The sequence below is a fragment of the Lactuca virosa genome, chromosome 9 (genome assembly GCF_052849685.1).
Source record: "Lactuca virosa cultivar CGN04683 chromosome 9, Lactuca_virosa_CGN04683_v6, whole genome shotgun sequence".
NCBI lineage: Eukaryota > Viridiplantae > Streptophyta > Magnoliopsida > Asterales > Asteraceae > Lactuca > Lactuca virosa.
The window spans coordinates 50,134,923-50,157,105 of NC_136434.1; the positions used below are offsets into that span (position 1 = coordinate 50,134,923).

The following is a 22,183-nucleotide window of genomic DNA, read 5'->3' on the forward strand; positions in this document are numbered from 1 at the left end:
AATTAAAAAAGTTGTTATTGAAAATCTTAATAAGTTTTTGAAAAATATACATAAATGGTCCATGTGGTTTTTCATATTATTGGTTTTCGTCTTTAACTTTTTTTTTGTTACAGTCCACATAGTTTTCGTCCCAAAAAGAAGCTAATAGCCGAAAAAAACTATTCGCCGCCGCCGCTTTGCGCGGGTAACGACTAGTATATATATATATATATATATATATATATATATATATATATATATATATATATATTATGAATATGAATTTGGTTGAAACATTAAATTTTATTAGTAATTTATCCAAATCTAGTTTAAACTACAAATTTATTTTTCTACATAAATTTTAAGACTTTTTAAATAATTTTTTACAACTTTTTTTGAAATTTTTTCTTAATTTTTGTAAAAGTCTTTAACAACTTTTTATAGAGAAATTTACAACTTGTTATACTTATTTACTAAAAACAAAGGTTGATGTATATTTTTTTAATACAACATTTTAAAATTGGATTACAACCTTTTAACTTTTTAATAAAAATGTTACATTCTCATACTTGGGTCATACAATTTTTACATATCATACGTTTTAACTAAAAGGTTTAAAAACAATTATATGAAAATTGTATCAAAGTTATAAATAAATTTTTTTACTTAAAACATATAAATAAGTTATAATTTTTTGAAAAGATTTGCAAACTATTTTTGTTTAAAAACGGTTGTATTAGAATTGTATTAGAGTATAAAAAAATTAAAAAGTTATAATCCAAGTTTAAAACATCATATTAAAAAAATATATAAAACAAGTTCATAACTTTTTTTATAAATAATTATAACTAATAGTAAACCAAATTATAAAAGTTACAAAATATGTTTTTTAAAGTTGTAATAAAAATTAAGAAAAAAATCTTAAAAACGTTGTAAAAACTTCTTAAAAAAGCTGTAGAAAAATATTTTTGTATTGGACTATATTAAAAAGAAAAGTTAATGATTTGTAAGGGTAACCAACTTGTATAATTATAGATATTTTTTATTTAGTCATGAAACTTTTTGTATGCGATCTACCTTTCAACTTGTTCAAATTGTCAAAATAAAATACCTATACAACTGGTATACAAAAATTTTACTGATAAAATATATGAATTATAAAAGTTGGTTACCCTTACAAGTCATTATCATTTTACCTGTTTGAACTTTGTGTCGTTAGTGTTTGTAGCTTTCAAATGAATTGGATTCAGCTATTTGAGTTTATACACAACTGTTACGAGACGAGTTTTTTTTTTTTTTTTTGAATGGTAAATACAATATATTCATAAACTACTCCTAAATCCACCTATGTCTCAATGTCTCAAACGAGACTTGAACCCTCAACTTCAAGGAAGAAAGACAACACCTGATACCACTAGTTTAATAACCCTTTGGTTGTTACAAGACGAGTAATTGAATAACAAAGAACTTTCCTTATTTTAAATGGTAGTTTCCAGAACCTAGAAAAGGGATAATAAAACAACAAATGACTTATTAGTTTTTCGGTCACAACTACAACTACTTAAGAGTCTTTGACAATTACCAAATAGCTTTTTAAAACTTTTTTTTCCACAAAGTTTCTTTGAAATGTCATATTATCTGATTATCATCAATCTTTTTAATTTTTGAGATAAGATTACTATAACACCCTTCATTTTAACTGTTCAGCCTCACATTTTCTTTCCCTTTCCCTTTTTTGTCATTAAGATTGGTTGATCTTTAAGCTTTTAGTCTAAAAATGTTTTTTTTTTTTTGAATTCACTGTTCAGTAACGTTTTTAGTCGTCCTTTCCTTTCATCAGTTAAGTGTTTCAACAATGATCTTTACCATATGGAATCCTGAATAAACAATGCACTAAAATATGATTAAATCTTGCGAAAAGAGTAACTTAAAATAACAACATGCGATTAACTAAAAGGTTAACAGAGTCTCACGAAGCATAAAAATATACTTGGACTCGATGCATCAGACAGGAACTAGAAACATAAAATGGCATGAAGGCGTTTCAACAGTTTCTCTGTATCTATGCATTTGTATAAGTAGAGAAGTAGAGAATAAAGATAATAAATAGATCCTTCTAAAAACCTAAATCAGTGCATAGTTGATCGTGGTGCACGTGGGCGAACTGGTGTCTTTGAAGGGCTCACCCTGCATTTTATAAATTAAAAAAAAAAATCAACCCAAATTAGAAACCATTAATTAATTTTAGTTTCTCAAATGAAGAAAATGGAAAGTTACTAAACAACCACACCACCTTATTGGCAAGGATCCCAACACCGCACCACTGCAGTTCAGAGCTGCAATTGCACTTTCAGCCTGTAAGAAATATCAACATGCTTTTATTTATTCCTGTAGTTAGAGAATTGTATATTTGAAAATCTACCCAATTATAGCAGTGTCAGTGTCAGTATCAGTGTTAGTGTTAGTGTTAGTGTCCAAATACAAGCAATTCCAAGGATTATGTTCTAATAAGAGAAAACATGAACATATAACGCTATAGTTGGCTAGATTTTTCAAAGTACAATGTCATAATCTGACCCTCAAACTAGGCTTAACTAATACATAGTAATATGCAAAGTTAAACCTGAATACAAATTTATACAAACATGTATACACTTACATATCCCATGAATATATCACACTTTGAGCAATAAAAACCAGCTTAAAATGGTCAAAGAAAACTTACCATCACAAACTCAACGAATGCAATACGAGTGGAATGATTATAGTCCCCAAGCAACCTCAAGCGGTAAACCTAAAAACAATAAATTCCAGTATTGTTACAAATTCAAGAAACATCAGTTTTTATATATTTATTTTTTAGAAATAAAAAGCCACAAACCTCGCCACATAGTGTTTCAAAAAAGAGTTTGACATCTGCTTGAGTGACCTTCTTATCAATGTTAGTACAGTAAATGGTTCTTGCACACATTTCCCTCTCGTCTTCAGACTACAACAACACACAAACTAAGTACAAGCACTGAGGCACATGGTACACATTTTACAGCTTCAAAAAGTCACCTGGGGTAAAAAAGTTGGATTCACTGGTGCAATCGCTGTTTTTGAAGGCAAAACCCTAACAGGATAGTACCCAAGCATAGTTCCACCAAGAGACAATGCATTCCTTGCACCTTCTGCTATTAAAGAATATTAACTATTACTACAACACAACACATTAAAAATCAAAAATCAAAAATCAAAACTTTTTAGGCTAATAGTAAAGGTTAAGAATTTGCATACCCTCATCAGTAAATTCTATGAAGGCAAAATGAAGAACAGAATTTGGGTCACCACATACACGACAATCCACAACCTGTCCACAGTTAACAAAGAGAGCTGCAAGCTGTTCTTCGGTCACCTGAAGAATTTGTAAAATAGTTGAAAAGCAGGGTTTAATAATCAGTGAAACAGCAAAATCCCAGAAATATAAATGAGATTCTACAGTGATTGTACATTTATACATAATTCTTTACCTGTTGATCGATGTCAGACACATAAACTGTTCTCTTGATCACATCATCTCTTTGTGCCATACTAGTACGGCTGTTGATTCTTCTCTTACCACTGAAATTACCCTTCTGATTACAACAATCAGAAACCCCCAAAAATCAGCAAAAGAGAAAAGGAAATCAAGGAATTAAGATGACAAAAAGGGGAAATCGAAATCGTTGTACCCTTCTAGTGGTGGTGGGAGTGCCATTAGCGAAAGCAGCGGTGTTAGTGTGGACTAAGAAATTGTTAACAGCGGCATAACCAAATTGGGGAGGAGATGATGGCAGGAGTCGAAGTCTTTGATGGGGGACAAATTCTTCAGCCATAGGGTTAAGTTTTGACAGCATTTCTTCCAAATCGCTCATTTCTTTCTTAAACCCATCTCCACCATCATCATCGCCGACATAACCATTGCCGTTGATGTTGCCGTTGGTGGTCGACGGCGGCTGTAGTGACGTCACCTTCTGTAGCTGCTGCTGTTGCTGGTGGTGATGCTGGTGGTAATCGTTTGATCGGTAAGACATGGTGGAAACAGGGTTACGGTTGTTGTTGTTGTTGGTATAGGATGATTTTGTTGACTGATCGACATCTGAGGCTACAACGTTGATGCTATGAGCATTTTCAACAACAGCCATTTGATGTCTGATGGAATCAACGATTAAATCCTTTTTGAAAGTGGGGTTTCTGTTTGATCTGGGTAGTGACCGATTCCGATATCCCTTCTGGTAAAAACAACAACAGTGTCGCTGTTCAATTCTAAATACTACCAATCAGAATCTGGAAATTTAATAATAAAAAGAAGAAAAAAGGACTGAAATTTCCATTTTGGAGAAAGAAACGTACCTGGAATTGAGCTTAAAGATTGCACATTAACCAAGAATCAAACCAAACCCATCTCTCTATTTCTCTCTCTGAAATCTTCAGACCATAAAATAAAGGATCAAAATCAAAAACCCACAGATAACAGAGGCGAAAGTGGTGAAATTTTAAGAAATTACCCAACTAATTATATAATCTTTTGCAGTAGTAAAATAAAGATGGATGAATATTTATAGAAGTATTGGGAGAGAGAGTGTTACAGAAAGAGAGAGAGAGAGAGAGAGAGAGAGAGAGAGAGAGAGAGAGATTGATTTGTCCGTCAATGTTGAGAAATGAAGCCATCAGAACAAGCATTCAATGTAGCACAACAACAACCTTTTTCCTTTTCCTTTTTCTTAATTTTATTTTCTTTTTCGGGTATTTAATATTTCTATTTCTTGGTGCATAATATGACAAAATTTGTGGGGTGTCTACCCTTTTGGTCCCATCTTAATCATGGAAAACTTATTTAAAACATCCTTAACAATTTTTCTTAGTGTAAAAGTAAAACTTTATAGTTAAATATGAATACATAAATGTTATTTAAAAACTATTAAGTTAATTTATCAATAATAAAATAATAATTTTATATTAATAACAAATAATGTTAAATTATGATAATCTTGAACCAGATCATCATAGTAAAAGATTAGAAAGTTATTATTAGTTATACTTGAAACGAATTCAAAAAATAAAACTGAAATTAATATATGTAACATCTCAAAAATTTCAACAAATTGTAACTTTTTAAAACAACTCATTTACTAAAGCGTTAATTACAAAAACCATTGTTTCCAAAAGATCATTTAAAATCGGAATCGTTTACAAGGTAGTTTTCAAAACATTTTCATATCAGAGTTTCCCATAAATCATAAGTCTCAAAATCACGAGGATGTGTACGGTCACGCCTTCACATTGTCACGATCCACTGAAGTACCTGAAACCATAAACCAAAATAGTAAGCACGAAGCTTAGTGAGTTTCCCCAAAAGTACTCACACAAACAATTAACACATATACAATAACAGCATGCAATGGGTCCACAGCTAAAATACTGGATTACCCTTGAGCCCACAATATGAGTTTGGTTTGCCTATCGGGCCCACAACTCATATCTGGCTTGCTCCTGAGCCCACAACATAAGTCTGACTTGCTTCCGGGGCCCACAACTTATGTCTGGCTTGCTCCCTAGCCTAATCAGTCATTAGACTGGCACATAAATGTTCAGCCCTCAGTACGAGTCTGGCATACCATCGGTCCTCAGCTCATACCTGGAATGCTTTTGAGCCCTCAGTATGAGTATGGCATGCCCTACCCGGCCCTCAGCTCATATCTGAATTTATCCAATACCCTCAAGCCCTCAGTACGAGTCTGGCATACCACCGGGTCCTCAACTCGTATTTGGAATGCTACTAAGCCCTTAGTATTAGTCTGGCATCCTTACCCGGCCCTCAGCTTATATCTGTAATGCTCCATGGTTTGTTGGATATAGCACGAAGCAGTACAACCTCAACCCAACACAATATACCGACAGATAACAAACATATACAGATAATCGTGCAGACAGAATCATAGGTAGTCCTACAGATCTACCATACTAGCATATCAAAATTAGCATGCATATCTATCCCATACCCAGCATATCAACAATATCAGGTTATCAAACCAATGGGTCAGTCTTGGACGTTCTCTCCTCCCATCCTCTCCTCTCCCTACCGGTCGCCGAATATAACTCTTCTTTGCCGTTCTGGTTGGCTTAGGGCGGTCGAACTCTCCCCTCCTCTCCTTAACAGTCGAGTGATTTCTCATTCTCTCTCCCTCTTTCTATAGATAAGCGGGTTCTTCGATCATTCTAATGAAATAGGTTCGTTAAAGCCAATTGCTCGAATTCTGTTTTGCAGCGTGGTTATAGTAGTTGCCAGCCATGCAGCCTTCCACCCGAAAGTATAGTGAGGAAAACTCACCTCTCGATCTGATCCATAGTTCATAAGGTACCGACTCCGAATCTCAGCTCCAACCAAAACCTATCCATACAAGTGACCAATAACCATCAAAATCCCAAAATACCCTTTAGGTCAACTTGGTCAAAGTCAAAAGTTAAAGTCAACAATCCATGTTGACTCCAACACGTCGTGTTGACTTGCAAACACGTCGTGTTCCTCCCGCATCCAAACAGTCAGGAAAACCCCATCCAACACGCTGTGTTGACCTGCAAATATGTCGTGTTTACCAGAGTTCCAATATTTTAATCCATTAAGCTGATTCTTTCGATTCCCAAAGCTCCAAAGCTCATATCTGGACCAAAATGATAAGAAGAAGGATAAAGTTTCCAACTTTATCCTTTGGGACTACTCCAAAGGGTCCAAAACCCATTGATAAGGCTTAAATATGCAATGACTTAACCAATAAGCACTCAATCATTAAAGTTGATGCCCAATACTTTCCAGAATAGGTTCTAGCACTAAAACCATCCCAAATGTTGGTGCTTTATAGACATGAATGTCCAATGCATGTCTTGAACCCATATTAGGTTAACAATGAGGATTACGAACTAATCTCTATGCATGACATCAAAACTCAACCATAAACCAGATCCAACACTCTACAAGGTCACCTTGACCTGGAGATTCATAAAGTTGCGAACTTTATGAGATCTAACCATCCTAACGTTCAAGAACAAGAAGCTATGGGGACAAAACTTAAGATCTAGCAATATGGAATGATAAAAATCAGATGTTGAACACTTACAAAGGTCCAAAAGGATGCCAAGATGAAAGGTGAGGGACTTGCTTGTTGGATCTTACTTCCTTCTTCCAACTTCTTCCTTCTTTGGCTCCAAAACACAACATTAGCTCACAAATGAGAGGGAAAGATGATTAGGGTTTCTTTCAGGGCTTGAGGGATGGTGGGGGGCTGAGGGTGAACGAACCCTAGTCTCCTTATTCCTTTAAATAGGGGCAAAAACCCGGAAGATTTGGGTTTCATTTCCAGCGACCAACATGCTGTGTTCCAGGAGGCAACACGTCGTGTTGCTCTTAATGAGACCCACGTCCTTTCTTATCTAGACACGTCGTGTTGGTGCCTCCAACACGTCGTGTCCAATCCCTAAAAAGGTGATTTATACCCAAAGTTTCTCCTTAAATTCCGGGTGTTACAACTCTCTCCTACTTAAATTAGATTTCGTCCTCGAAATCATTCCTCACTATATCCTTTACCTGCTTAAACGATCCTGACTGAACTCCCTGAATCCCAAAATGATTGTGGAAATCACCTCGCTCAGATGACCACCCACCCCTACTGATGTCGAACCCAAAATAGAAGATATCACAAGCCCTAACGAAGAATAAACCTCAAACTTTTCCTTAATCCAACGAGTATCCAACCGATGTACCTGAAATTGAAAACCCTAAACAATGTCGGTCTCCAAGACAAACATAACCAATCAAAATTGCTCCCATACAAACTCAATTTCACAACCCAAACCGAACAACCTATCCGGCCTGAACAAATCTACAGATACCCATAAACATATACATCCGACCACCTACCAGATCCCAGATAAAAGTCGACCCTGCCATATGATGGCCTTTCATTAATCAAACCCATTCAAAACAGGAACCTTCTACTGACGACTGATGAATCCTTGATCTTGCTAACGCTAACTGGTAAAGGACAACCATCACTACTCAGCTCAAAACCGGGAATCCAATACCTTATCTGAAAAGAACCCAAACACATGCATTGCGAATTTCCCACTATACCCTAATCCATAAGATGCACCAAAAGCCTTTAATTAACCCGTGACTCCCTGACATGTCATTCCAACCACTGATCCTATAGGAGAGGATGAGAATTCCAAAAATTCCTCATTTACCCCCAATCCTTAACAATTCATGTGTACCACCATCTAGCAAAACACCCGATACATGAACGAAGAACATTTGATTTGAGACTCCATAACCGATTCCCAACCTTGATAATCAACCCATTATAACAGCTTGCGAGAAAACGAGATCATAATGTAAACATTATGAGAGACTTTTTGACATACGGTCGATACCCCCAACAACCTTTAACCGTTCCTTTTATCCAAACCAGTTGATTGTGTGCCTCCCGGCTTTCCTCGATGTACCGATACCGAAAATACCATAATCAGAAGAAATCAACAATCATGAACACTGGGCCCGCAGCCTATGTCTGGAATACCCTTACAAAGTCCTCAGCATAGGTCTGGATTGCCACCGAGCCCACAACATGAGTCTGGAATGCCTTACACGACCCTCAGCCCATGACTGGAATGCTCCCGCTATTACGCTGATCTTGTCGACATTACATATTTCACATGGAACTCGTGACCTACAATACGGGCCCAAAGACTCTCAGTCTCTTCCCACTGCCTTGTAGGGACCTACACAACGTCCCTCTCAACAGTAACTACACAACAAGGCCAAAATCTTACCATGCACAAATCCTTTCACAAAACATCTTGCTACCACTGCTATCTGGTCCAACCCACATACACACACTGAATTACCATAATGCACATCCTCAGGGAACCCATAACCTCACTCAAAAAGGCAGAAATACCAAAATTCTATTGAACAACGAACCTCAATCTTAACAAAAGACATCCTCATGATCGATCAAAACAAGATTCCATACTTGATTCAGACTGAACAGGTTCCACCAACACGCAACTGAATCGAGAAGGCTTCCGAAACGACTATGATCGCCACCCTACCCAAGGCTGCTATGAACCAAAATCCCACACCGCCATTGAGGGTAAGCATACTCAAATACCAAACGAACCTAAAACATACTAAATCTGGTGAAAAGATAATGCATTCAGAGAATTTCTACTGCCACACTCAAAACCTCCAAAGGCCCTTTGCTGAAAGACAAACGACGCGACCACTAATCGCGAACACATGACATTAAATCGAATGAACCAAGACCTTTGCGGGGCTGAACGCACCAAATTCTAGAATTGATTCCTTGATCGATCCCTGCCCAAACTTGACTATGATTAGAAATCCTTACACCTAGCTGACAATTTCCCTCCACCACCGATACTCGACCTGAGTAATCCCAACGGTTCTTATCTATTTATTGGCACCCCCAATAGGAATCAATATCTGCATTGAGCTCCTTGATCACTCCTTTCCTGATGAGTGACAACCCATTTGTCTCCTCCACACATGCATACGATCATTACCTACTATATACCATTTCCTTGACCAAACCCTGAACCGAGATTCCACATACTCGCACCGCATATCCCTAAAAAGCATTCCTCAATACCACTAACCCGAACAGATCGAATATCCTCCAAGTAAAATACCCAGTTCTCCCCCACTTAGGGTTCGAACTACCACCTACGGGTGGTGAAACCAACCAATAACTCACCCGACTCAACCAGGTACAAGCATCCCCTGACCCCAGAAATGAATAATACACACAGGATGATCCTCCAGATAAGGATCACACGAATCCAAGGAGAATTGTAACGCTTGATTTCCCGGTATGGTTTTAATTCCAAGTTATTTATGTTTTCTCTTTGGGACACGGCGTGTTGGAGCCTCAATACGACGTGTCGAGATGTATTTGTCCGCAAAGTTTAATGAACTAACACGGCGTATTGGCAGCTTGGAAGGAAACCCTGATTTTTAAGGTGTTGCACCTTATTTAAAGGCCTTATGTCCCCTTGACTGGCCTCCTTACCAGCCTCCTTTGTTACCTAAAACCCTAAATCGAGTATTGAGCTTTCTTAGTGGTGTTCTTGAGGTTTTGAGTGAATTCTTGTGGATTTTCGTGTGCATTAGAAGGAGCCTTGGAGTTTGAAGGTGCCTAGCTTGGAAGGAAGGCCATAAATCCAGAATCTCACCACTTGTTACATCGAGCGACCAGTAGCGATCCTCGACAGGAAGTCGAAGGACCTGAGGAACAAGAGAGTAGAGATGGTGAAGGTGCAATGGCAGCACCGCAAGAGATCGGAATGGACTTGGGAGCCGGAGGATGAGATGAGGGAGCACTACCCCGAGCTTTTCCCAGAATCAGCAGCAGACTTCGAGGACGAAGTCTAAAACAAGTGGGGGAGATTTGTAGCACCCGATTCCTGCTTGAGAAGAAGGAAGAAGCTTGAGAGTTCGAGTTGAGGCTTGGAGATCCAGAGGTTTTGGTCCATATCCAACTTAATCAAGGTAAAATGCCCCTGTTTTGGTCTTCTATGTAATTATTCATCTTTAGAAGCTTGGACTTTAGGTACATTTAGGGCTTTCCAAGCCATTTTCGGATTTGTGAGGTGTACATGGAATCTTGACTTCAGATCCGAGTCATTGGAGGGGTCTCATGGCATAAAGGTGCCAACTTTAAGGCCATGAGAGCCCCATATATTTTGTAGAACACCTTTTATGGCTTTTTGAGCCAAAGACCCCATGCATGTGCACCAAGTTTAGAGCTTTACGTGTAAAATGGACATTAGAAGGTCAGATCTATGGTTTTGATGTGTTAAGACCCATTTAAATCGACTGTATAGTAATGGTCAAGGTTGGACTCGACGAGTCGTTCTTGGGACTAGGTGAGCCGGGGTGTATTGACCTCCAAATCCCTTATGTGGATGGACCAGTTGTTAGGATGGGAAGTCCCTTAGTTGTTTAGACGCGTAAAGGGACCTGGGAATCATAGGACTCGATGAGTGTATGAACAGACTCGGTGAGTCCAAGGCAATCTCCCAATCTTTGAAGATGGACTCGACGAGTTGTTCATACAACTCGGTGAGTCATAGACTGGACACATTCTTATGAGGGAGATGAACTCGACGAGTTCAAGGATGAACTCGGCGATTCGGATGAAGATGGTCCCGATGGTTTGAATAAAGGAGAACCCGTCGAGTTCTTGCTAGACTCGACGAGTGGAGTCGGGGTTGGATCGGGTTAGTAGAGTATGGACTCGATGAGTTAGTAGACCAAATCGGCGAGTCAGGTCAACTGGGTGTTGACTTTGACCAATGTTGACTTTGCCTGGTTTTGGTATTGACCCTGATTAGGGTTGTATGTTCGGTTTGATGACTTGAAGGTTGTCGTGTAGGGATTTAGGGGTCGAGGAGAGCCGACCTTCACGCAGAGGACAGTTCTGACACTACACGACATCGAGGTGAGTTACCTTCCAGTAGCGGTGGGTCTACGACCACAATGTCGGCCCACAAGTAGGAGTTGTATGTTAGATGATTGTCTTTGTGATATTCATCTAGGTTTGCTACTACCTGTTATGTTTTATGTGCTAGCATGATATGATGTTACGTGATGATGGTAGTAGTAGGGGGAGATAGTCCCCAAGTTACCGGCCGATAGGGCCGAAGGGGTAGTTTAGTACCCCAGCTATGTTAGATTATGATTACGTGATTGTATGTGATAGACCGGTCGAGAGGACCGAAGGGGTAGGCCAACACCCAGATATGCTAGGCAAGGTCACCGGTCGAGAGGACCGAAGGGGTAGACCAGCACCCAGATATATTAGGCAAGGTCACCGGTCGAGAGGACCGAAGGGGTAGGTCGGGCACCCAGATATGCCTGGCAGTATGTATGTTATGTGTTGTATGGTATGTGGTATGATGGGGGAACTCACTAAGCTTCGTGCTTACAGTTTTCAATATTGTTTCAGGTACCTCTTCAGCGAAGGGGAAGGATCCGGCGCGGTAGCGGCACATCACACTCATGCATGATTTCTGCATTGAGTTTTCTGGGATTGAACTCTGATTATTACTATTATCCGATGATATGTTTTGAGACACGACGTAATGGTTTTATGAATTAATATAATATTAACAATGTTTGATACATGATTTCACATAAGTACTTAGTTAAAAATGAAATTTTAGCCTTGAAAATTGGGTTGTTACATGTTGACCATGACTTTTGACATTTTTCTTTGACCAAGTATGACTTAAGGGGTACTTGAGGTAATCTGAGGTGTATCTAAGGATTGGTCACTGTTTGTTGTTAGGTGGTGGGTAGAGCTGATATTCGGAGTCGAGACTTATTCAGCTATCGTTCGGATTTCGAGGTGAGTTTCCTTACTGGGTTTAGCAGGTCTAAGGCACCAATTTCGGCCCTTATTGATTATGTTAGGATGTTAGGAGTCTGCGTGACCCTTGCATGTGTTATGTGCTGTTATGCGTGTCGGGCGGGGCTCGAAGCCATGCGAGGTCTGAGTACTGGAATATATGATATTGTTTATGATCTCTATATGTGTTAGCATGATTATGTGATATTGATTGTATGTATATAGCGGGCGAGGCCCATTGACAGGCGGGGCCTGAGAATAACAAATTTGTATATCGAGCGGGGCTCGATGTTGGGCGAGGCCTGATGTCGGGCGAGGCCCGATGTCGGGCGGGGGACCAGTATGTGATTTATTATGTTTGGTATGGGGTATTTTTGGGAACTCACTAAGCTTTGTGCTTACGGTTTTCAGTTCACGTTTCAGGTACTTCCGGTCGCAAGGGGAAAAGCTCGGGTTGACTGCATCATACACACCGTTGGGATTCTGCTTATGATACTTTACTCTGATTTTATGACATTTGATACATTGGTTTTGTTGAGATGTATGGATGTTATTTGGAAATATTATTTTACCTATTTTTTTTAAATGAAATTTTTGGGACCATATTTTGGGATGTTACAAGTTGGTATCAGAGCTTTGGTTTGAGGGATTCAGGCACACTCTCGGGTGTGTCTGAACTCAAATTGAGGATTTGGTAGAGTTTTCAAAAGAAAAACATTTTACAAAAAGGATTTCTAAAAAGAGATAAAGGGTGCGGTGCATGCAATCGACCGAGCTCAAGTAAGTTTTCCCAAAATACCCATACATGTTATTTGGTATGCTTGAATATGTGAATCGCATGCTAGTTAGGGCTAAGGATTTGCTCAGTTTTTCATAATAGAATGCTAGGAGAAATGCCCTTGTATTCCTGTTGTGTGAGCTCTTAGACTTGCATGTTAGTGTTGATCAGTCAGTAATAGGATGGCCTGATTAGGTTATGCTTGATTCTGATATTTGATGCTCGAATGCTGCTTGCTTTGTGATTTTAGGAGTTCTAACTAGCTTCATCTAACTAACAAATGAATATGCTAAGTTACATATCATGGGAACTAAATAATTTTAGAAGGTTAGGTTTTAACTCTATTGCACAGCTCTTGTTTGAGTCCAACCGTTGTAGTGAGATACCTCTCATTCGAAGAGTTATATAGTTTTAGTGATATGTGATAGTATTCGTGAGTTAGTTAGAAGGAGATAGCAGGAATTCCTTTTGCAGCTGATGGCGGAGAGTGGTGTGGAGTTGCCCTGGGAAAACCTAGGAGAAGATCAAGTGTTGGGAGCCTTATTTGTGAAGGATGGATAGATGGATTTGGAGCAACCTGGTTGAGTCAAAGCAATTCTTGAGGAAAGTATGGATAGATGTGGAAGGTAGTATGGGCCCGTACTACTGGAAGCAGAGTACCCGTACTCGATTTAAGGAGGGCTACGACAAAATCAGGAACCTTGTAGGGTTGTGATGACCCAGTATATTTTGATGCATATCATGATAGTTTTGTAGTCTATTTTCAGTATGGTGGTATTGCGAGGCAGACCAGTTGGCGATTTTTATGCCGGGGAGGGTTGAGGCTCAGGATCCGGAGCCGGGAAGCTCGATGAGCAGACTAGGGAGTTTCTCTCGTCAGATATTACTCGTTGCATTCTCGATCAGACTCCTGTGATCTTCGGCCCGGTTAAGGAGGGTATTCTGGAGGTTTTGGAGGAGCGTCTGAGCTCGTTCTGTACTGAGATGATGGTTGTAGTTGGAGCTCGATCTTTGTCATTCAGGGAGTTCCGAGCTTGTGGAGCTCCAGACTATCATGGCGAGAAGGACCCCATTGTGAGCATGCATTGGTTAGAAGATGCTGTTAACGCCTTCCGCACCAGTCGTTGTCCCGAGGGGGACAAGGTCAAACTAGCCTCCTGCTTTTTGAAGGACAGGGCGCGAGACTGGTGGGAGGAGGTGGGTAATGTTGTGGGAGATGCTGATTTTGATGGGATGACTTGGGATGATTTTTCGACCAGGTTCTGAGCAGAGTTTTCACCGATTATTGAGGTACAACAGTTGGCACGGGAGTTCCAGGATATCCGCCAGACTATTGAGACGGTGGCTGAGATCACTGCGATGTTCAGGGAGATGGTGCATCTGGTTCCGCAATATGTGGCGGACAAGGAGATGAAGAAGGCACGATATCATGAGATGCTGAGGAGCGATATTCGGCAGTTTGTGAGCCGATCCAGCTGCAAGACGTTGGAGGATATGATCGCTCGAGCCAAGGAGAGGAAGATTGACTTGGAGATGGAAAGGAAGAGGAAGCCATATGAGGTTCAGACATCAGGGGGTTCGGGAAAGAGGCCCAAGGTATCAAATTCCAAATCGAGGGGCCATCAGGGCCATAGCCGTTGTGGCAAGTGTGGCAGGACGCATGAGGGTACGTGCATGAGTGGTAGTGGTGGTGGTTCTGGCTGCTTCAAGTGCGGTCGGATTGGTCATTATAACAGGGATTGTACTGCTATCACCGCCCAGGGATCAGATCTGATTTGCTTTCATTGCAATCAGAGGGGCCACAAGAAGGCTCAATGTTCGAGTTTAGTTGTAGCAGGACTGGTGTCAGCACCCGCTTATGCAACTTTGAGGATTACTGACGACCGTCAGGGTTGAGCAGAAGCACCTGCGGTGAAGAGCAGGGATTTCCAGCTGACGACAGAGGAGGCGCGTGCAGCTCCCGATGTTGTGACGGGTATGTATCTTCTCCTTTTCTATTTATTAAATTGAATTGTTGCCCCTGTTTATGTGTTTTATATTAGTATCGTTCCTTTTGAATGGTATCTCTTTTCTGGTATTGTTTGATTCGGGGGCTACCCGATCTTTTGTGTCGCTTGCGCTTAGCAAGAGATTTGTTGGAGCTCCGTGGGAGCTGGATCGTCCTCTTGATGTGGATATTGCTGATGATAGGATGGTTAGGGTTGCGAGAGTTTATCGGGATTGTACTCTCCAGTTGTTCAGCGAGCGGTATCCGGTTGATATGGTTCCCATTCCTCTGCGTGGGAACAAGGTCATCGTGGGCATGGATTGGTTTAGCCATAATGGGGAAGTGATTGACTGTGAGCAGCAGCTAGTGCGGGTTCGGACCCCAAGTGGATGAGAGTTGGTGATTCAGGGTGAGAGACCGCAGTGTGGGCCGGTTATGTGTTCTGCAACGAGGGTCAGACGTTATCTTCATCAGGGTTGCTCAGGTTTTTTCGCCTATGTCATGGATACCCGGGATAAGGTTAAGGCGACCGTGGATGATGTGCCGATTGTGAGAAAGTATCATGATGTGTTTCCAGAGGATTTGCCTGGGGTACCTCCGGAGAGGCAGGTAGAGTTCAGGATCGACCTGGTTCTGGGTGCGGCTCCGATAGCCAAAGCACCGTATCGTTTGGCACCTCCCGAGATGCAAGAGTTGTCTAAATAGTTGCAGGAGCTATTAGACAAAGGATTTATCAGGTCGAACAGTTCACCTTGGGGAGCGTCGATTATGTTTGTGAAGAAGAAGGTGATGGGTTTTGAGCATTCTAACATTCCTATGGTGTGCATGCAACCCTATGTGCCTTGGATCTATGTTTTCACTATTATACATGCAAATATACAAAATTCCAAAGCATCATCCTAACTAGCATATTATGGAGCAACTATACTACAAGAGTCTAGTTAGATGACATACCTTTTGATGGAGCTTGAAGTCTTGAACCTTTAAGAGCTTAGCCCTAATAGTGTGGAAGCCTCAAATGGAATCACAAATCACCAAAACAACTTGGAAAGCTTGAGAGAATAGTGTACACTTGTTCAAAATCGGCTATGCCCTCTTTCTTCACACTCTAGTGCAAATTTCAAGTGTCAATGACCTCTTTATATAGTATGGTGGATTAGGGTTACATCCATGTAAACCCTAATACCCATGACCTTTCATTTACATAGGATCCATGGGTTAAAAGCTCCATGGACTATCCATGCAAGCTTAGCCCATCCTAAATAATTATTGGCCCATTCTATATATATATATATATATATATATATATATATATATATATATATAAGAGTCCATATTTAATTAGTCTCCTTTTGATCACAAAATTAATTCCATATTAATTATTGATCAATACTAATTAAATAATATGATTTCATATTAATATATTATAACTTATAATATATTAATAAACCATAGACATACTATTCTCAAAAGACTATCCATACAAATTGTTCCGGTGAAGTGCAACCCAAATGGACCATGCTACTCTCGGGTCGAGTACATACCAATAATAGTTATGGGCTTAGACATCTAATCCAATAGTCTCCCACTTGGATAAGTCTAAAACTATTATTCAAGTATGATTCCAAGATCCCGACTAGCAATCGTAGCTCTTAAAGCCGCTGCCGAACTCTGACCTAGTCAAATGACGTGTCCATTAGATAAGGGATCATATATTCCTCCATTCTAGATATCATATGGACTGAGACATGGATTATAATCATTCTCTCTGTCCATTTGTTGTTTCCCGATTTCCGATTTATGACAACTGACTAATTGAACAAATCAAATCAGTCCAGGCTTGGCCAAGCACTTAGGGGTGTCATCACTCAATCATCGAGGGGGACACATATATTGCTTTTATCCCTCCAAGGGTAAAAGGAATGGATAAACTTCGACCCAAATGGTCTCTTGTACTTACTCATCAAATTACACACAGCGATATGTTTTATAACAACCAAGTTACTGGTTGCGTTTACATATGTCAATGTGCAACCGACGCGCAACTACAACTCACACGTCTTCGTTTGAAGAATATAAGATATTATCGCCCATGATTCACTTGTGATAAAATCCATGAAGTGATTCAAATGAGCGTGGGTTGAATCCAATACTCGAATCTCACTCGAGGAGCACTCATGAATTTTGCAGCAACTTTTGCTATGTCTAAACACTTTAGACATCTACAAGCCCAATTCATGACAGTCTTGATTCATACCTACTTCCAAAGTATGATTGACTGTGGAGAGTTTGAATAACCCAGTTATTCGGGAAGTCAAAACATGCAAAGTGAAACACAAGAATAATCTAATCCAATATGGTCTCAGAACTTATGAATATAAATAAATGTAATGCCCGTGTTTCTAGGCTAGGTATTAATATTGACGTAATAGTCTAGGTCAACCTTTGTAACTCATTTTGAAGTAATAAAGAAGAATTATGTGAATATTATGTGAATTATGTGCTTATTTGCTTAATTATTATGATTAATGAATTAAGGATAAAAATGAGCGTCGAAAAATAAATATTAAATAAAGCCGATATTTGTTAAGAAAGTTGTAGTGGCCAAAACAAGGATGCTGGAGATATAAAGAATACCGAAATCCGAGTTATAACGAAGAAGTTATGACCTGTCGAAGTTTCGCGACAGAACCGGCACGACGCTGTGTGACGTAAAAAGTGAATTTACAATAAAGTGCTTTTTAGCCTTAGCGATCTAAACGAAAGTCGTAGTATTCGTTAAACCGAGAATTTTGATAAAAAGAACGTCCAAATCTGACTTCGTATGAAGAAGTTATGATTTTTCTAAGTTTCAGCTTAGCAGTAGACAGCTAAAAACTCGAATTTTAGATCAAGTGATTTTTAGCCGACACAACCTAAACGAGAATCGAAGATCTCGTTAATAGTAGCGTAACGATAAAAAGACATATGAAAACGGACGTCGGATGAAGAAGTTATGAATTTTTAACGGATTTTCCTGTCCCGGTTTGTTAAAAATAATAATATTAACAATAAATTCAAAATTAGCCGACGGAGTCTAAACGAAATTTGTAGAGCATAATTTCGACTACGCGTGCATATAAAGAACGTCGAAAACGGAGCCTGTATGCAAAAGTTATGGATTTTAGAAGTTCGGGGCACAAAAATCAAGAAAAGTCCGAAATCCGAGGAATTTCGCATGGCTGCTGACCCGTGTCCGATGCTGATGACGAGTCCGAAGCGTGGCCCAGTCAGAGACCGACGCGTGTCGCACATGTGGCTTGTCCAAAGCGAGCCACGTCTCGCCTACAAGCTTCCGGCGCGCCCTTCGCATCCGAGCCACCTCCGAGCCTCGCAGCTGTCGCGTGGAGCCTTCTTAGCCACTAAACTTCGGTCTCGCACCCTATAAATAGGGGGGTTGCGAGATCTCTCGGCTAGATTTGGAAAAGTGCCACTTTTCACCCCTTAAACAATATTTTTATCATTTTGACTTTCCCCGAAGCCCCGGTATCATTTTCAACACCCAAAACACGTCCCAAAGTGCCCGAAGACTCGGAAAAATTTATCTTTTCGGTTTTGAAGCTCCACCCTCACAGGGCCCGGTTTTTCATTAAAGCCCTCGGTTGTATTGGAAACGATCATTTTAAGAAACGAAGTGCTGCCCGATTATCGTCTTAACGAGTGAGTGTATAGTCACTTTCATCTTACACATAGATATGAAGTATTTTATATAAAATACGTTCCATGTGAATATATATTGCTTAGTTATTTGAGATGAATGATTTATACAGGTTTTTAAACTGTATATGTATTTTTATCTACAAATATGTTGGGTAAAACATGGGTAGGTGAATTGGATGATGTGTGATGAAATAAAAATTGATGAGAGGTATCGATGTCTAAGATGATCTAGTCATCTAGCAGAGTATAGACAACGGCCACAGACTACTCTAGATAGTCCAGTGGAACGTTAGCAGACTCGTAATCGGTAGGTATGTTTGAACTATATGTTCATAAGGTGTTCTCGAACTATATATTCATTAGGTGTTTTTGAACTATGTGTTCATCCGATAGTTCTTCTTTTTTACACTATTACGTGTCGGGGTATGGGAGCGTACGGGAGTACTTTATTAGTATTTTCCCTATACTTTTTATTTTAAGCTTTGGAGTCTTCATTTCTTTTATGAAGTGATCGTACGAGCTTCATGAGTCAGCGTTTCCGTTCACGATGTCGGATAGGGTGAGTCTGGGGGTAAAATACCTCACGATATTCAGATCACTGCTAGGTAAAGTTCGATGCTGGATAGGGTGAGTCTGGGGGTAAAATACCTCACGATATTCGGACCACGGCTAGGCATTGATAATTACCCCTGACTTAATTGTCTTGTGGTTCTTTCTTTTACGAACGAAGGTTCGTGGTGAAACTTATTCCATTCCTCTCATTTGATGTCTTTATCGATCATCGTTTGCTGCTAGGGAATTTCTGAAGCAGTTTCGTCAGTTGGTTGTTCATATCGATCCTTTAGGCTAGATCTAGTAAGATCACTGTATAGGATCAGTATGTGGGGATCGACGTTTGTTAGTGCTTGTAGTATAAACCTTAGGCATCGATGGACTTTGTGCCTATTCCTTAGGAAAATTCCTTAGGAATGAGTGATAGATGATTCTTAGGGTAACTCCTTAAGAAATAAAGAAGATAATGGGGTTGGGTATTTGGGTTGATTGTTTGATGTTTAAACATAATAAATTTATTTATTGTGGGTTTAAAACCCTATATGCTCACCAGGCTCCCAAGCCTGACCCACTCAGTTTATTTGTATCACAGGTATCGATACGATGTTGCTTTACACTGAGAGATTAAAAAGGGAAGTAGATCACTAGTGTAAATGAATATGTTAGTTTTGTTTATGCTTATGTTTTTGTATTGACAATGACATCCCAGTGGTTTAAATGAATAAAATACATTTCTTTAGAAATGATTTGATAACATATTTATCATGTTTTTCTGGGAACAAATTCCGCAACATCTTTTAAAAGGATTACTCTGATTTTATTTTAAAAAGCATAAATTAAATCGGTCTTTTCTGGCCGTGAAATTGGGGATGTCACAATAAAACACCTTTTATTTATCACAATATTGATTACACATTATTCATTGTATAATGTTTCGATTTATCAACTTAACACTTGAATTAAAAACAATAGTTGTCCCATGCTCCAAGCATGCACACTATGTTTTCTAAACAATAGTTATGCCATACTCCAAGTATGCACACTATGTTTGTCTACGATCCTTACTTTGTGAAATAGATCAATTGAACATGATTCCAATGATGCTCATTTCACAATCCCAATAAGAATTCCAAATTCCTGTCACTGCTAGGAAGTGTTAGATTCTAAACTATCATGCAATGATTCTTTTGTAATGTCTAGGTATCAAAAGTCATAGAGACTTAACCAATTACAAAATATTCCTTTGGAGATTGTTACAAGATAATTCCATGGAAATGAAGTCTCGAATTCAAAGTACATTCCTTTGAACATCCTTCTTGCATAAAATTTTCTAACTTTCTCATCTATTCTTCAACCCCCCAATATGGAAACATTCCATATTTTCCATACGACAATTCATTATTAATAGACTCCTGTCTATTCATAATAATGTCAATATGGTCCTTCCATTACCATACTTCCAATTTTCCTTAAGCGATCAATCTTTGGCGAACCTTAGACTGTCCTTAACAGTTAGTTGCTCAACCACTTTAGTCATAACCGGTTATAGTCCTTTTTCCCTCTTAATGCCCTAGGCATTTGGAAAAATTTAGAACACGAGAATATTATATTATTTGCCATGTTCTCAAAATTCGAATTATGAAAAAGGATGTCGTAATCATAATCAAAATTTTAGAACGCAATTAACACATCCTTATATAGAATTTCCTTATGTTGAATCATTCCAACATAACATTCATATATATATATATATATATATATATATATATATATATATATATGACTAAATATGATTAAAATCTCAATCTAAGCTTTTAGAATTGAAATGAAGTATGAATTCCTCTCCCTTAATTATAGCAAAACAACTTTTTCAACCCCTGCAACTTCACGAATTGAAACTTTTTGTTTTCTATAATTAACATTGCTAACTTTCAATATTTACCATAATTAATTATGCTCCCACTAGGATAATAATTATTATCTTACTAGCATAACACTTATGCTCCCACTAACTTTGACGTGTATTCAGAAATCAGCTGGACTTCTAGAAATCGACACTTTGTTGACAATCTTACCAAAGTTTAGATTTCTGATACTAGATGCTTCGATAAGAGTTTATCTAAGTTTCTTAAACTCATATACCTTCCCTTAGATAGCTCACATGTGTGTCTAAACAATTTAAGAACTATGAAGAGGTATGCCGTAATCATAGTCTCAATTGTTTAGACCTTTTCCATTTCTCACAAGTCCATGTTAGTGTGCCGGTTAACCACACATGCTCCACTAACGACTTTGAGAATGCAAATATCACAATTTCTATCTACTTAAAATCTTCTTAGTGAAAGCGTTTCATGAATTTCTGTTATTTGGATTTCAGCCTCTTCGTTGCTTGATATTCAGTCTTTTTATTTCTCTCTCTTTTTTTTTAAGAGAAGCCTTGAACTTGGATTCTTGTTCTTCTTTTTGTGTTGCTCTTTTTCTTTCTTCATTTTTCTTCTTTGTTTTTGTTGTTTTTCTTTAATCTTCTTCATTATTTCTTTTTGTCTTCACTTTTCCAATTTCTTCATTTTTTTGTGTTTTCTTCTTGGAAGGTCTAAGGAATTTCACCCTGTAACATAGGATGGAGGCTAACATGAACACCTAATGATCATTGACAATGTGCCAAGATCAACTGAAAAGGGTAGGATATGACTCAAAAATGGGTGTTACCGAAAAAACTTGGTCCCAAAAGATGTGAAT

At 38.9% G+C, this 22,183-nt stretch overlaps 1 protein-coding gene across 5 annotated transcripts; it reads right to left on the bottom strand.

Annotated features, from left to right (window-relative positions):
• Positions 1–1,902: 1,902 nt before the first annotated feature.
• Positions 1,903–4,658, bottom strand: LOC145136913 (polyadenylate-binding protein-interacting protein 12-like). Of its 5 annotated transcripts, none has more exons than XM_079071018.1 (10): positions 4,509–4,657; positions 4,354–4,428; positions 3,693–4,232; positions 3,492–3,596; positions 3,259–3,376; positions 3,040–3,155; positions 2,861–2,968; positions 2,705–2,773; positions 2,273–2,334; positions 1,903–2,166 (listed from the first exon to the last, which is right to left on the bottom strand). In XM_079071018.1, exons 3-10 carry the CDS (start codon positions 4,143–4,145, stop codon positions 2,109–2,111), a joined length of 1,089 nt encoding a protein of 362 aa, XP_078927144.1. In that variant the 5' UTR covers positions 4,146–4,232; positions 4,354–4,428; positions 4,509–4,657; the 3' UTR covers positions 1,903–2,108. The 5 variants fall into 5 exon arrangements, with proteins under 5 accessions (XP_078927144.1, XP_078927146.1, XP_078927143.1 ...); XM_079071020.1 differs by having other exon boundaries at positions 3,693–4,256; XM_079071017.1 differs by having other exon boundaries at positions 3,693–4,256; positions 4,354–4,658.
• Positions 4,659–22,183: the final 17,525 nt, after the last annotated feature.